At 44.9% G+C, this 17,680-nt stretch overlaps 1 protein-coding gene across 1 annotated transcript in view; it reads left to right on the top strand.

Annotated features, from left to right (window-relative positions):
- Nucleotides 1–17,680, top strand: part of LOC124795687 (submandibular gland secretory Glx-rich protein CB-like) — an 83,125-nt gene that overhangs the window by 7,239 nt on the left and 58,206 nt on the right. The window contains exon 2 of the mRNA XM_047259767.1: nt 2,979–3,040. Within this exon, the coding sequence (XP_047115723.1) occupies nt 2,979–3,040 (62 nt within the window). The remainder of the gene's footprint in view (nt 1–2,978; nt 3,041–17,680) is intronic.

The following is a 17,680-nucleotide window of genomic DNA, read 5'->3' as shown; positions in this document are numbered from 1 at the left end:
GAATGTGTTTGTAGTGAAGTATCGAAAAAGTTTCATTTCCCTGTATTCGTGAGATCACCTTTGAAATTATAAAACACTCGTAGTACGAAATATGCACAGTGTACAAACGTGTAAGTACAGTACCCAAGTTAAGAAACATAATCCTGTACAGTCTACACTGGTCGCAGCTGCTTTGTGTGTCTACAACACGATTTTGTAAAAGTCTCTGTCGCAACGCCTCTTGATAGCTCTATAGACGGCTATTGTTTTCGCCAGTAACCGTTTGCGTTAACAGTTGAAAGCTGCCAGAAGATTCGGCAAGTGTCAGGGACTTCCTTAGCAGTGTCTTAACAGTAAAGACTAACTGTACTAAAACTTCATGCATGATGCGGTATTTTTTCACGCATCTCAGTGTTCGTGATATCATATCGCTTGAACTACGCATCGCACCATGATATAATTTTGTCGGTGCATTTAGCGGCACATGTGGATCCTGTCTGATAAATTTATTGCGGATAGAGTTAGTAGCACAGAAGTAATAAATTTAAAAGTAATGCATGACGCGGCAGTTTTTCACACATCTCATTGTTTATGACGTCATATTGCCTGAACTATGACAGGTGGGTGGTTCTCACCTCCACAGTGATTGTTGCCTGACGGTAAGCGATATGTATACCAAGTTTGGTTGAAATCGGTTCAAATGGTTCAAATGGCTCTGAGCACTATGGGACTTAACATCTGAGGTCATCAGTCCCCTAGAACTTAGAACTACTTAAACCTAACTAACCTAAGGACAACACACACATCTATGCCCGAGGCAGGATTCGAACCTGCGATCGTAGCAGTCCCATAGTGCTCAGTGCCATTTGAACCAGCGGCATCCCTCGATGGTTGTGTAAGAACACAACAACTAAGGAGACCGCCTCGGTACTTGCGTGGTCAGCGCTGCTGGCTGCTAACCAAAGGACCCCGTGTTCGATTCCTGGCCGGGTCGAAGCTTTTCTCTCCTTGGGGAGTGGATGTTGTGATGTCATTACGTCTGTATTTTCATAACTGACATTCCATAGGTGATATGGCTGTATGGGCACGACCAGAAGGCCAATAAATTTAAAAAAAAAAGTAAGGGGAATGATGACAAAAATTAGCAGTACAACTACAGGGCGAAAAGGAAAATTTAACTGAGAGTTGCTTAAATAGGCGGAATGACATTACAATGGCGTTGATTCACATTATTCTATTCATAAATATTCGGGTCGAAAATACAGGAAGTGATACCACCATTCAAGAAAAAATAAACGCCAATATTGGAACAGATAAAGCTATCTCAACTAAGTATACAGATTACTCGAGGAAAGTCTAAACAAAGGTGGGAAGCAGCTGCAGGCATAATTTTAAAAGAATGAACGGTTTTGAGAAAATGTTGGACAGACGGTGAACTAGATCCTGAGTGCAAAATTTACATAAAATTTTCATTGACGTTGTGATGGGCATGAGGTCAGCATAGTAATAAATCGCTGATATCGGAAAGTAAAATAAAAGTTACAGCTGAGGAATGTTCTTTCCACGAACATTTCTTAAAGATATACAAGTAGTTACTTTAGCTATAACCAGAGAGAAAGAATAGATGCGGACGAGCTGTGAGCTATTTTATACCGATGGTGCGGTTATAGGTGAACGTAAAACGCGTTGAAAATATTGCAGTGTCTTGACAAAAAAATCATATGATTTAAACTACAATTTCGAAAAAAAGAAAAGGAATACCGCAAGGAAACACCAGGAAAGATTGAAAATTCAATTGAAGTCAGAATTTAACATGTCGCTGTCCTCATATATTTAGGACTTGATAAACACATAGCTATACATAACCATAATGCTATGGAATGCAGTCTCTAGTAGTGACAAAAGCGGTATGTGTAAATAAATTTGTATAATGAAATGATTTCACTTTTGTCATAAAACGTTGAGTCCAAGGCCGTAGCTAATTTATTCGCATGCATACTTCGAGGTTGGTTAGACCATTCTACCTGGTACCTTCTACCTATTTCAGTATAATACGTCATATACCAGAATGAAATGATTTGGTAAAAAATGACATTTTTCCTAGTTAGTGCGTCACGGAAAATGTTAAATAAAAAATTCAATGATTTGACTCTCGGGTACTTAAATCTACATATTCAATGCTTCATCTAATTAACTCTTATAAACTGTGCATGATGTTTTTTAATAAAAGGAAAGCCTGCCGCGTGGGAATGTTTACGTCTGACACGCCCGTCGAGGCTTCGTCGCAGTTGTTTGCCAATCTTGTCTTCCTATTACCTAACCTGTGTAAGTTAACGCGACAGCTTCTTCAGTGTATAAAAGGCCACGTGAGAAATAAATCGCTAAGGCAGCCATAAATTTCTTCAAGTGCCGTTTGTGACTGACAAACGGTTGTCTGCACGTCGTTACTAAGCGTGATTGATGGTTAATTGCGTAGTGCGAAGCTACGAAGTCGTTACAGTAGCTGGCAGGAGTTAATAAATGACACCATGCAACGCTCTCTTTAACACATCGATAGAGTGATTACCTGATGAATATAATCTACGGAATATTCTGTCCTTCGAAACGATTTAAGAAAATTTTACTGTAATAGTCTCAACACTGTCGATTACGAACACGATTATGAAGCTGTCCATTGTTTGTTGTAGTAGTACTAGTAGTAGGAGTAGTAGTTTTGTTTCTCTGTAGATCTCATTTACAAGGCTATGTCTTGGTATTACAGTTTAAGAACAACAAAAATAATGTAATTCACATATGCAGACATTTATAAACTTACAGGTCTAGTATGACAAGGGTGAGATAGTCGGCCGTGGCCTTATAGTAGGAACTACTCCTGCATTTGTCAGAAATATCATAGTTTACAGAGAACACTGAAAACCTTAGTAAGGATGGCAAATATAAATAAATTATATAGCAATAATCTGAATTGGCACTCAGAAGGTATAATTCACATTTTTCAGGACAGATGAAGCAGCATACATATTTGTTCAGATCTGGGAGAATAAATTTGACTCGAGGAAAAGTGAGTATACGCATGTACTCATACAAGATTTCGTTCTCATGAAGAGCCATAAAAGAGAGGTGAGGTGGTTTACGTGGGATTGAAGTCTTTTCTACCGTACTAGAGATCTTTTCTCAGCTCGTGAATGCTGCATAGTCTACATACACTGAAATGTACTTAAGTGCTACACAAGGAATAGCAAAATTTCTCATGTTTTATTAATGCAAACCAGAGCTCAAGTTTAGAACGCTGATAGTAATAACCTGCGATTTTGATCATAGCTTTATGAGTATTTTCCAAAGGGTCTGGAATCTATCTTATAACCTGAAGATAGTACGAAAGACCACGAAAAACAAGTTTTTCCGACTGTCGCTTTAGCTTCTCGGGAACTAAACAGGAGCCATGTTTTAATGCTCCATAAAGGCGTTTCCAACGTTTCTGGTTTATCTGAACACTTTGTAATTATCCATTAGTTTTTTGTGTTTGGTTAGATAATATGACCACAAAAAACATCCGCACTATCAGCAATCGAAGGGGATGATATGGAAAAAATGGAACGATGAATACAGGACGTGTTCCGTCCCTGTTTATTATTTTTTCCTTATTTGTGTAATTAAGAACGAGTAAAATATTCCACCTTTCACTTTTCATTGATTGTCCAATTCTAAAATGAAAATACAAAAGAAGAGGCAAGGGAATGACGGATAGCAATACAGACCACCCAAAACAAATAAACTACATTGGTTTAAGTCAAGGCTCACGACGTCCACACTTAGCCCCCAGCTCCAGTAGCACGATGAGTAACTTCTCGCGACCCACTAGTTCCAGGCTTGCGTTGGTCTTTAGGTAAAAGTCTTACACAAATGCATCATAAGATTAACCACAGTGATTAAAATTACATGTAAAATACGATCAGTACTAAGGTATAAGTTCTCTGACAATTTTGTGTGGTAATGTACAGATGCTAACATGTTTCAACTAAATTTTACGAAACACTTGGATCAATTTTAGGTTATAGGCGTTAATTAGATCACAGTTCACTATGTCATTTCAAGTGGATTTTTCGTGTCTTCGAATCAGCTTCTTCTAAATTAATTATCTGGAAGCTGAAAACCTCTTAAAAAGTGTTTTGATGAACCGCAGAAGTATACCACCTCTCAAAAGAAGGAAAAATACCGCGAAAAATAAACAGAAAAGACTTTATCTCGAAACAAAGTTTTTTGCACTATGAAAACCTATATGTTACATGCGAATCTGTTCTAAGACTTGAAAACTAATACAGTTTCATGTGTTCAAATTTTTGGTATACTGAAAAGTTTTATAATCCAGTTTTTGGCTAAAAGGTTGGAAAATGCTACTTGAACTGAAGTATTACAATCTTTCAAAATTTTCGTTGTTGAGGAGCATTAACGCATGTCGGCTGGGACTTGGGTTTTGAACGCTAGGAAGCTGGTAGCATCACTCGAGCCATAAATTGACTTCTGGAGGAGAGGTAATGGCGCCTCTAGGGTGGATCATATGTGCTGCGACACTACAATAAATTAATATAGATATGGACAATTTCAGAGAATGGACGTAAGTAAATGAACGAAAAGGATACGAGTGAGAGTCCAAGAAAGACAGAAAACAAGACAGCCGTCAAAAGGGTGGTATTGAGAACATACGCAGTCTGATGTTCCCGAGAAGTCTACACGAAGCGAAATCTACTTTGAAGGTTTTTCAACCATATTATCGGAAAGAATCTGTGGTACTATAGAGCGTATATTGAAAACGTCATTTTCTTTGTAAATAACTACAATTTCAAGATAAATTCAGAACCACTGCACGATATTAAAGGAGAGCGGTGTGCTGACCACGTACCCCGCCATACCCACATCCTGTAACGCCTGTGTGCTGAGGATGACATTGCGGCTGATTGGTACCAATTGGCCTTCAGGACCTATAAGACCTGTTCGGACGAATTTTGTTTTGCATGGATTATGAGAAGGATCCACGACAATTATTTTAGTGCACATTTTGTACACATACTCTACATCATCTAGGAAAAGTACAGGGGTGATGGAGTCACAAATTTTCGGTATCTTTTTTGGTCTATGAAGCAATGAACAGAAACATGAACCAGTTAGTGCTTAAGTTATAAGCTGCGCAGTCGCACACAAAAGCAATGAATAAAAATGTATGATAGAAGTCTCAGCTTCGCACATAGCCTTACGGTGCAGAAACCATCGCAACAGTGTGCAGTGACGTGGGTGCAATATTTGGACTTTTATCCGCAGGCTGGCGCCTGTCTCCGCTGCTAGTTTAAACAAGCGGCGACGGAAGTTGTTGTGCGAATGAATTAGTACCCCGGTCTGCTTTCAGATTCCGTTGCTATTGGCGGTTTACCGTGATGGTAACAGCGGAAAGGGAGGAAAACAGCTTCTCGGAGGCCGCGATTGGCCGAAACCGGACCTGAGAGTCGCCGCGCTCTTGAAACAAACCGTGCACTTTGCTCGCTTGTTTCAACACCGACATTTACATTTGCGCGCAAATGTTTGAAGCGCCGAGCCGTTTCATCAACAACTGCTGCGTCCATCCTGTCGGATTTATACAGATAAACACCGTGTGATATTTGCAGCGGCTGATTTATGCGTCGACGAAAGCAGTTTTGCGCATTCCCTAATGTTACCGAAACTAGCCAGAGGTCACGCTGCGCCGCGGCGCCACTCGAAAAGTAAACACGGAGCCATCTTTCTCGTCCGGGAGAGAGCCGGCTGGCCTGCTTGAATAAACGCGCGCGGTAATGAATCTACCTAAGCTCCAGACAAGCGTCGATATTCAGCAAGAATGTTGTTGAACATTAAAACCATAGCTCTTTGGGCAATGTAAACGTCTGATCTAAAATTGTGACTTACTGACTCATCGTGGCCGGACATTTTCCCCCTTTTGAGATTATTTTTAAGTTATACTTGACATCTTAAGAATACACAGAGTGTTCAAATACAAGTGTCGAATACTTTGAGAGGTGATAGTACTCATCGAAACAAGAAAAATAAGTCCAGTAAGCATGGGTCCAGAAACATACTTTCCGAGATGAACACACGTTTACGGGAAGGGCTGCGCGACGCTTGGGTGGAGATATTAGCACAGTCGTTGCTTTGGCGCTCCGTCAAATGTTTCTGTTTGACTCGTAGTGCTTTACCTACCATTAGGTGGTCTGCAGTCAGTTGCGTGGTTCCAGTCTACTTGTAGGCTACGTTAGTTTTCGTCGTGTTTGTGTGCCTTATTGTACAGTACTGTCAACCCCGGGTACGTGTCATGGTGTTTTACATTCTTCCAAACGCGGATTTTCTTAAGTGTTTACTGTTATTGCGCTGTTTGAACTCCACCACTTGTTAGCTATGGAAGCCTATTACTCGATAAGTGAAATGGTGGATATGATATTCTGCTATGGTTTAGCAAATAGACGTAGCCTGCGAGCCCGTGCCCTCTACACTGGAAAATATCCACAGCGCAGAATGCCCACTGATAAGCTATTCGGCAGACTTTTCCAGCATCTGCGGGACACAGGTACCCTTGCGCCTCGGAAGACACAGTGGAAGACCCAGCGCAGTCCGCACGCCTGACATTTAGGAGCGTGTGCTACATTCGGGGGAGGAAACCCCTGGGACCAGTGTGCGACGATTAGCAGCAGAAGAAGGTGTGTCTCACTGTCTTATCTGGGGGGGGGGGGGTACTTCATAGACAGTTGTGGTACCAATATCATCTAAAGCGCGCTCGGGCTCTAAGACCAGAGGATCATCAAGGCAGCGGTGGTTCTATTAATGGCTGTTGCAGAAGTGTGCCGCAGATCCACTGTTCCCATCCAAGATTTTATTTACCATGTGACAGGATTCACAAGAGATGGTGTTGTGAATTTCCGTAACCAGCAAGTATGGGCAGGTGTAAATCCCCAGGCAATGCAGGAAACTGGATATCAATAGCGATTCTCAGTCAACTTATGGACACGAGTACTTGGTGATAGATTAATAGAGCCACAAGTGCTACCACAAAGGTTAACTGGCGCGCAGCATCTGGAGGGTGGGCCTCTGCAGCAACGAATACAAATGTGTGGTTCTTGCATGATTGCGCACCAGCACACGATCGTCACCTCACAATGTGTGCGAATATCTGACGCAGGCATTTCAGGACCGCTGGATTGGCGGGTGAGAGGGGGGGGGGGGGGGGGGGGGAGTGAGGCCCAACCTTGACCCGCTCGTTTTCCATATCTCAATCCCTTACACTTTTGGTTACGGGGACACTTGAAGGAATTGGTCTACGCCACGCCAATCAACGATGTGCGGACACAACAGGGTCGCGTCTTCAATGCGTGCCACCAGGTACAACAACAACCGGCTGCGCTTCAAAGAGTGCGTCATTCCTTACACCGGAGGGCAGAGGGGTGTCTTGTCGTGAATGGACACCACGTTGAATACCTATTGTAAACACGAGTTTATCGCAGAAAATACGCATTTCCGAACCCATGTTTATTGGACTTATCTCAGAAAGCATGCATTTTCTGACCCACGTTTATTGAGCTTATTTTTATTGTTTCGGTGAATGCTACCACCTCTCAAAGAATACATTGTTTTGAGCACTCTGTACGTAGCTGTACTGGTCTACCCAAAGGTCAACAAATAAATAAAAAAGGGATACATGCCTCATGAGCCATTCACCAAGTGGATATCTTTTAATGTTGCCAAATTTATATTACTATACTCACTTGAACTACAAGACCCATGTATTAGTAACGCTCTACATCTACATTACGTGTATTTCGCGTCAAAATACGGGGTGTGATGTAAGGTACTTAGGAGACCACTATCACATTCTTCCTATTCTGCTCCATACGCGAATGTTGAAATAACGATTCCACATTAGCTCTAATTTCTCTGATTTTTCTGTCATCTTTTAGCGTTACGCTTACGGGTGGGTGTACCACTTTGCTGGACTGTTCTTGGAACGTACGTTCTCAAAGTATTAACTGCAAAGTTCCCTTTCAGGTATGTCTCTTGTAGCCTCTGCCATTGTAGTTTGCTGAACGTCACCGAAAATCCATCGCGCTTACTAAATGAACTCGTGGCAAGACGTACTGCTTTTCTTTTGATCATTTCTAATTGGCGTATTAATACTACTTACTAGGCGTGCCAGACTTGTGAGCAAAGGATTTGGTCGAACAAACATTTTGCAAGCAACTTTTTTCATAGATGGACTACATTTTCTTAGTACTTCTCCACAGTGACTTACCTTACCATTGGGTTTTCCTACAACTATTTTTAAGTGACGTTCCACTTTAGCTCGTTCTTAACGGATATTCTTCTGTATTTTGCGGTGCCGGCCGAAGTGGCCGAGCGGTTCTAGGCGCTTCAGTCTGTAACCGCGCGACCGCTACGGTCGCAGGTTCGAATCCTGCCTCGGGGCCGGCCGAAGTGGCCTTGCGGTTCTAGGCGCTGCAGTCTGGAACTGCGAGACCGCTACGGTCGCAGGTTCGAATCCTGCTCGGGCATGGATGTGTGTGATGTCCTTAGGTTAGTTAGGTTTAACTAGTTCTAAGTTCTAGGGGACTAATGACCTCAGAAGTTGAGTACCGTAGTGCTCAGAGCCATTTGAACCATTTTGAACCTGCCTCGGGCATGGATGTGTGTGATGTCCTTAGGTTAGTTAGGTTTAAGTAGTTCTAAGTTCCAGGGGACTGATGACCTCAGAAGTTAAGTCCCATAGTGCTCAGAGCCATTTGAACCGTTTTTGGTCCTAGACATGTCTCCGCCTCCCACATCTCTGTCGCCGAACGACTTGTTCTCGCCATTCTTCTTCATTCTCTTCTGTTCGTCTTTTCTCCATAGCTTCTTGCATACTCCTTGGGCACCCCATTTGTGTTTTCCTCTTCTTCTTCAAGGGGGATTGCCATCAAGGTACTCTCTTTTTGTCACCTGTCTTCTTCCACTCTTTTGACATGCCCTAATCATCCTAGCTGTCTTTCTTCTGTTTTATCTGTAGTATTGTGATGGCCCTCCGTCCATTTTCTTATTTACTCATTTCTTACGTGGTCAAGTAGAGAAAGTCAACACGCTCTTGTCAAATGATTAATTTCTAAAGCTATGTCACTTTTATTTCCCAACACTCACTCCCACAACTTGATACTGGTTCGACGATGGATCTGTGTAACCGCCTTTTAACCTTTTAACTCGTTTTTAATGACAGGATTTAATTTTTGGATACCAGCTCTTCCCTACCTGATTCGTTGTTGGGTATCTCTGTCATATCTTCCATCACGTGAGAGGAAACTACTCAGGTGCTTAAACAGGTAAGTCTCCTGGATTAAATTCCAAACTTCACCGCAGTGTCTCACGAAATGAGGACATGTGACATTGTTGATGGTGATCCGTCCGTCGGATGGAGACAGACATTGCCGCCTCCTTGGTGCTTTTCGAAAGAAGTTGGCTATTTTCCTGCACTGGGTTTCACCCTGCTTCTCTTATCATCACCGTTATACAGCATAAATACAGTCTACACTCATCCATTACAATCACCTACTCTCCTCGAGTACAAATGTGACATAACTCTCAAAGATCTGCAAGGAAAGCAAATACGTCCAGACGAAAAGTACGCTTTCGGACAGATGGCAGAACCCACCCTATGGGATATCCCAGCCAACTATGACATAGTCATTTTTTACTATTCGGTGCACGAAGCGTCGATGCTCTGGAGGACTATCTGCATTTCGCTACAGTTATATACACAAATCAAGAAAAGTTTTGCATCACCCCGGTTTCCAGAACTCCTGAAGACAGACGTCTGTGGATGTTGCATCACGGACAGAGTCCCTATGACTGTTCAGAGATATCAGTAAACCCACCCTAAGATGTAAACAACCAGGTATGAGCAGTGCCTATTAGACGGTAGCCGATCAGTTCCAGACATTCCACCAGGAAGGAGGTACACGGCCCGTGTTGTCTGTGGTTCAAAAATGGTTCAAATGGCTCTGAGAACTTAGGTCATCAGTCCCCTAGAACTTAGAACTACTTAAACCTAACTAACCTAAGGACATCACACACATCCATGCCCGAGGCAGGATTCGAACCTGCGACCGTAGAAGTCGCGCGGTTCCGGACTGAAGCGCCTAGAACCGCTCGGCCACCTCGGCCGGCCGTCTGTGGTTCAACCATGCCTAGACGGTCAGTACCGGGGTTCGATCGCATCCGCATTGTTACTTTGTGCCAGGAAGGGCTCTCAACAAGGGAAGCGTCCAGGCGTCTCGGAGTGAACCAAAGCGATGTTGTTCGGACATGGAGGAGATACAGAGAGACAGGAACTGTCGACGACATACCTCGCTCAGGCCGCCCAAGGGCTACTACTGCAGCGCATGACCACTACCTACGGATTATGGCTCGGAGGAATCCTGACAGCAACGCCACCATGTTGAATAATGCTTTTTGTGCAGCCACAGGACGTCGTGATACGACTCAAACTGTGTGTAATAGGCTGCATTAGCGCAACTTCACTTCCGACGTCCATGGGGAGGTCCGTCTTAGCAACCATGACACCATGCAGCGCGGTACACATGGGCCTAACAACATGCGAATGGACCGCTCAGGATTGGTATCACGTTCTCTTCACCGATGAGTGTCGCATATGCCATCAACCAGACAATCGTCGAAGACGTGTTTGGAGGCAACCCGGTCAGGCTGAACGCCTTAGACAGGCTGTTCAGTGAGTGCAGAAAGGTAGACGTTCCCTTCTGTTTTGGGGTGGCATAATGTGGGGCCGACGTACGCAGTTGGTGGTCATGGAAGGCTCCGTAACGGCTGTACGATACGTGAATGCCATCCTCGGTCCGATATTACAACAATATCGGCAACATAAAGGCGAGGCATTTGTCTTCATTCACTACAGTTCGTGCCCTCATAGTGGACATCTTATGAATGACTTCCTTCAAGATAACGACATCGCTCGACTAGTGTGGCCAGCATGAACCCTATCGAACATGCCTGGGATGGATTGGAAAGGGCTGTTTATGGACGACGTGACCCACCAACCACTCTGATTGATCCACGTTGAGGAGTGGGACAATCTGGACCGACAGTGCCTAGATGAACTTGTGGATAGTATGCCACGACGAATACAGGCATGCATCAATGCACAAGGACGTGCTACTGGGTATTAGAAGTGTGTACAGCAATCTGGAGCACCACCTCCAAAGGTCTCACTGTATGGTGGTGCAACATGCAATGTGTGGTTATTAAGAGCAATAAAAAGGGCGGAAATGATGTTTATGTTGAGCTCTATTCCAATTTTCTGGACAGGTTCCGGAAATCTCGGAACCAAAGTGATTCAAAACTTTTTTTGATGTGTGTATAAAGAACAGTTAGTGCGTTAAGTCAGTCACTTAGGATGCTTCATAATAGGTGTTTTCGCCCTGTTAAGAGCGACCAGTTAAATATGTATACACTGCGCAAAGATTAGGGACGAAAATAGCATTCACATTATGTGTCACTGCCAAATAACATTTCAGTCCAGAACCGCGCGACTGCTACGGTCGCACGTTCGAATCCTGACTCGGGCATGGATGTGTGTGATGTCCTTAGGTTGGTTAGGCTTAAGTAGTTCTAAGTTCTAGGGGACTGATGACCTCAGACGTTAAGTCCCATAGTGCTCAGAGCCATTTGAACCATCAAAAGTATCCGGACACCTGGCTGAAAATGACTTACAAGTGCGTGGCGCCCTCCGTCGGTAACCCTGGAATTCAATATGGTGTTGGCCCACCCTTAGCATTGATGACTCCTTCCACTATCGCAGGCATGCGTGCAATCAGGTACTGGAAGGTTTCTTGGGGAATGGCAGCCCATTCCTCACGGAGTGCTGCACTGAAGAGAGGAATCGATGTCGGTCGGTGAGACTTGGCACGAATTCGGTGTTGCAATGGCATGTTATTGTCATGTAACCACACTGCCACAGGCCGTGCATTATGAACAGGTGCTTGATCGTGTTGACAGATGCAATCGACATCCCCGAATTGCTCTTCAACAGTGGGAAGCAAGAAGGTACTTAAAACATCAGTGTAAGCCTGTGCTGTGATAGTGCCACGCAAAACAACAAGGGGTGCAAGCCCCCTCCACGAAAAACACGACCACACCATAACACCACCGTCTCCAAATTTTACTGTTGGCACTACACACGCTGGCAGATGATATTCATCGGGCATTCGCCATACCCACACTCTGCCATCGGACCGCCATATTATGTACCTTGGTTTGTCACTCCACACAACGTTTTTCGACTGTTCAATCGTCCAGTATTTACGTTCCTTACACCATGCGAGGCGTCGTTTGGCATTTATCGGAGTGATGTGTGGCTTATGAACAGCCGATCTATCATGAAATCCAAGTTTTCTCACCTCCCGCCTGTCATAGTACTTGCAGTGGGTCCTGGTCTCAGTCAGTCAACAGACAAAGCAGGTCTGTACGCTTTTGTGCAGTACGTGTCCCTTCACGTTTCCACTTCACAATCACATCGGAAACAGTGGACGTAGTGATGTTTAGCAGTGCGGAAATCTCACGTGCAGACGTATGACACAAGTGACACCGAATCACCTGCCCACGTTCGAAGTCCATGAGTTCCGCGGAGCACCCCATTCTGCTCTTTCACGATATCTAATGACTACTGAGGTCGCTGATATGAAGTAGCTGGCAGTAGGCGGCAGCACAATGCACCTAATACGACAAACGTATGTTTTTGGGGGTGTCCGGATACTTTTGATCACATAGTGTAGCTCTATGTAACTTGGACCATATGTAGAAAGAACTGCTACAGTGTAGTGCAGAATGTAACTGAAAGAAATACGCAATGAGACGAATGACAATGTTACTCAAAGAGAACAATTGCAATGAAGCAACCACGATTCATGAGGATCCCATGGGCGTTACGAACGTCGGGGCGTCGTTCTTACTAGGGTGTGTGATCATCAGGGACGTCAGTGCATACTTTGAACGTCCTGCCATACTGATTACAAGATTGGTAGAAGATTTGTTGATAAGGTGTTCCGCGTCTCCACCCGCGCAACTGGCAACTGCTGGACGGCCTTTGGTGCATGTGAACGTGCTGCAGTAGATCTCCCCAACACATTCCTCCCATGTTCCATGGGTTTTAAGTCATAGTAACGAGCAGGGCAGTCTACTCGCCGTATATCTTCTCATTCCAAGAGTTCTCCACCTCAGCTACTCGATGCGATCGCGCATTGTCGTCCATAAAAATGAAGTTGGGTCCGTGTGCACCACTGAAAAGACGAACATAAGGAAGGAGTATAGTCTCCCTCCATTTGTAATGTGTCACCTTAGTTTAATTTCCTCGGGATCACCTAGTGTATTTCGACTACACTCAGTTATCCTTGCTTTGTTTTTGTTGATCTTCATCTTAAATGGTTGAAATGGCTCTGAGCACTATGAGACTTAACAATAACGTAAGGACATCACACACAACCATGCCCGAGGCAGGATTAGAACCTGCGACCGTAGATGAAGCGCCTTGCACCGCTCGGTCACACCAACTGACGATCTTCATCTTACACTACTGGCCGTTAAAATTGCTACACCAAGAAGAAATGCACATGATAAACGGGTATTCAATGGACAAATATATTATACTAGAACTGACAAGTGATTACATTTTCACAGATCCTGAGAAATCAGTACCCAGAACAACCACCTCTGGCCGTGATAACGGCCTTGATACGCCTGGGCATTGAAACAAACAGAGCTTGGATGGCGTGTACAGGTACAGCTTAGCTGCCCATGCAGCTTCAACACGATACCACAGTTCATCAAGAGTAGTGAGTGGCGTATTGTGACGAACCAGTTGCTCGGCCACCATTGACCATACGTTTTCAATTGGTGAGAGATTTGGAGAATGTGCTGGCCAGAGCAGCAGTCCAACATTTTCTGTATCCAGAAAGGCCCGTACAGGACCTGCAACATGCGGTCGTGCATTATCCTGCTGAAATGTAGGGTTTCGCAGGGATCGAATGAAGGGTAGAGCCACGGGTCGTAACACATCTGAAATGTAACGTCCACTGTTCTAAGTGCCGTCAATGCGAACAAGAGGTGACCGAGACGTGTAACCAATGACACCCCATACCATCACGCCGGGTGATACGCCAGTATGGCGATGACGAATACACGCTTCCAATGTGCGTTCACCGCGATGTCGCCAAACACGGATGCGACCATCACGATGCTGTAAACAGAATCTGGATTCATCCGAAAAAAATTACGTTTTGCCGGTCGTGCACCCAGGTTCGTCGTTGAGTACACCATCGCAGGTGCTCCTGTCTGTGATGCAGCGTCAAGGGTAACTGCAGCCACGGTCTCCGAGCTGATAGTCCATGCTGCTGCAAACGTCGTCGAACTGTTCGCGCAGATGTTTGTTGTCTTGAAAACGTCCCCATCTGTTGACTCAGGGATCGAGACGTGGCTGCACGATCCGTTACCGCCATGCGGATAAGATGCCTGTTATTTCGACTGTTAGTGATACGAGACCGTTGGGATCCACCACGGCGTTCCGTATTACCCTCCTGAACCCACTGATTCCATATTCTGCTAACAGTCATTGGATCTCGACCAACGCGAGCAGCAATGTCACGATACGATAAACCGCAATCGCGATAGGCTACAATTCGACCTTTATCAAAGCCGGAAACGTGATGGTATGCATTTCTCCTCCTTACACGAGGCATCACAACAACGTTTCACCAGGCAACGCCGGTCAACTGTTGTTTGTGTATGAGAAATCGGTTGGAAACTTTACTTATGTCAGCACGTTGTAGGTGTCGCCACCGGCGCTAACCTTGTGTGAATGCTCTGAAAAGCTAATCATTTGCATATCACAGCATCTTCTACCCGTCGGTTAAATTTCGCATCTGTAGCACGTCATCTTCGTGGTGTAGTAATTTTAATGGCCAGTAGTGTATAAAGTTTGTTCAACACACTAGTTTGTAGAGGTAGGAGTGGGTATTCTAGAGTTACCTGATTCGCAACGGAGCCTCTCCGCTTGTACGCAGGTTTGTGTAGGCCGCGTGGCGCACAGTAGCGATTGCATAGCTCGACGCTTCGCCCGATTGCCGGAGCGGGCCGTCGCTCCCATAAACAAAGCGCGCGCGGCAGGTATTCGGCCAGCGGACGGCGCGACGGACAGGCGCGCGCGGAATGCGGCTAATTAAAGTGGCGGAGCGCGGAATGTGGCGACCGGCTCCGCTTTCGGGAATTAACTCTTCCCGCTGCGCCGCGGACGGCGAGCAACATTTGTTCCGGCGCGGGGCGGATCTGTGGCGCCATCCGTCAGCGAGGCCGGCCGGCCTGGGACGCGACGTCCGCCCCGCAGGCCCCAGCGGCAGCAGCTGCGCCGCCTCCTGACAGCTCTCGCCTCAGGACTCGCAGCTGGGACAGGTCCCCCCATCCAGGGACGCCGCAAGCCAGTCCACCATCGTTCCTTATAAACAGGGCGATTCCCTGCTCCGCATCATTTCGGATATTGTTCACGGATATTTACCGGTATTTCGCTATACGGAACTGTGGTCTGCGGTGGCTCTTTACAGTATAACTGCATTTCTTAGTATTTGTCGACCTGGAAAAGCGTTCGACAATGTCAAATGGCGAAAATTCTTCGAAATTCAGAGAAAAACAGGAAGAAGTTATAGGAGAAAAACGCGTAACGTACAATGTGTACAAGAACCGATAGGGAACAACAAGACTGGAAGACTGAGAAGGAAGTGCTCGGGTTAGAAAGGGTGCAAGGCAGGGTTGTAGTCTTTAACTTCTACTCTTCAATGTATCTACATCTACATCTATACTCCGCTAGCCACCAAGCGGTGTGTAGCGGGGGGCACAATTCGCGCCAAAGTCATATTCCCCCCCCCCCCCCTCCACCCCGTCCCCTCTGTTCCACCCGCGCATCGCGCGATGGAGAAACGACTGTCTGAACGCCTCAGTACGAGCTCTTATTTCCCTTATCTTTGAATGATAATCATTACGCTATTTGAAAGTTGGTAGTAATAATATATGCTCTACATTCTTGGTGAAGGTTGGATTTCTGAATTTAGTGAGCGGCCCCTTCCGTTTAGCGCGTCGTCTATCTGCAAGTGTGTCCCACTTCAAAGTTCCAATGAGATTTGTAACGCTCTCGCGATGGCTAAATGTACCAGTCACGAATCTTGCCGCTCTTCTTTGGACCTTCTCAATCTCTTGAATAAGACCCAACTGGTAAGAGTCCCATACAGATGAACAATACTCTAAGACCGGACGAACTAACGTATTGTAAGCTATTTCCTTTGTTGAAGGACTGCATCGCTTCAGGATTCTACCAATAAACCGCAGTCTAGAGTTCGCCTTACCCGTTACTTGTGTAATCTGATCATTCCATTTGAGATCATTTCGAATAGTCACACCCAGATACTTGACTGATGTCTTACTAAATTGAGAGATAACTGCCAGTCATTACACCAAGCATTTATTTTCTGCAAATCGTCATTCATTTGTTCACAACTTTCGTGTGATACTACTTTCCTGTAGACTACAGTATCATCGGCAAACAGTCCAAGGTCGCTGCCAATACCATTAACCAGATCGCTTATGTAAATCGTTAAAAGCAGAGGACCTATTACGCTGCCCTGGGGCACACCTGAAGTTACTCTTGTTTCTGTTGAAGTTACCCCGTTCAGGACGACATACTGCTCCCTGCCCATTAGAAAACTTTCTATCCAACCGCATATGCCATCGGATAGACCGTAAGCGCGCACTTTTTGTAGCAAGCGACAGTGCGGAACTCAGTCGAACGCCTTTCGAAAGTCGAGAAATATGGCATCAACCTTGGAGCCGGTATCTAGAGCCTGTTGTATATCATGCACAAAGAGGGCCACCTGTGTCTCGCATGACCGCTGTTTCCTAAAACCGTGCTGGTTTCTGCAGATGAGCTTCTCAGGGTCTAGAAAGGTCATTATGTCTGAACACAAAATATGTTCCGTGATTCTACAACAAATCGACGTCAGTGATATTGGCCGATAATTATGTGCATCCGATTTTCTACCCTTTTTATAGATTGCTACGACCTGGGCCTTCTTCCAGTCCCGTGAAACTTTCCGCCGTTGCAATGATCTCTGATAGGGAACGGATAAGAACGGTGCTATATTTGTAACATAGTCTACATAAAATCTTACGGGGATACCGTCTGGGCCAGATGCCTTTCTGGCGTCTAAGTATCTTAATTGTTTCACAATCCCAGATACACTAAACACTATGTCAACCATCCTTTCGTTTGTTCGATTACTGAAAGGGGGACTGGAGCTGCAGTCCTCTATCGTAAACGAGTTTTTGAAAGCTAGGTTTAGAATTTCGGCCTTCTGTTTATCACCGCAGCTACATTAGCCTTAGTGTCAGCAAGAGAAGGTATTGAATTATTTGTAGCGTTCATAGATTTTACGTACGACCAAAAGTTTTTGCGGTTATTCTTAGAATCAGCAGATAAAATATTGCTTTCAAATTCGTTAAAAGAGTCTCTCGTTGTCCTTCTGACAACTGCTTTCATTTCGCATAATTTCTGTTTGTCAGCGGGGCAGTGACTACGTGTAAAACGACTGTGCAAAATTCTCTGCTTTCT

Source organism: Schistocerca piceifrons, chromosome 4 (assembly GCF_021461385.2).
Source record: "Schistocerca piceifrons isolate TAMUIC-IGC-003096 chromosome 4, iqSchPice1.1, whole genome shotgun sequence".
Classification (NCBI taxonomy): domain Eukaryota; kingdom Metazoa; phylum Arthropoda; class Insecta; order Orthoptera; family Acrididae; genus Schistocerca; species Schistocerca piceifrons.
The sequence above is the reverse complement of the archived record's forward strand: the minus strand, read 5'-3'. Positions and strand labels throughout refer to the sequence as shown.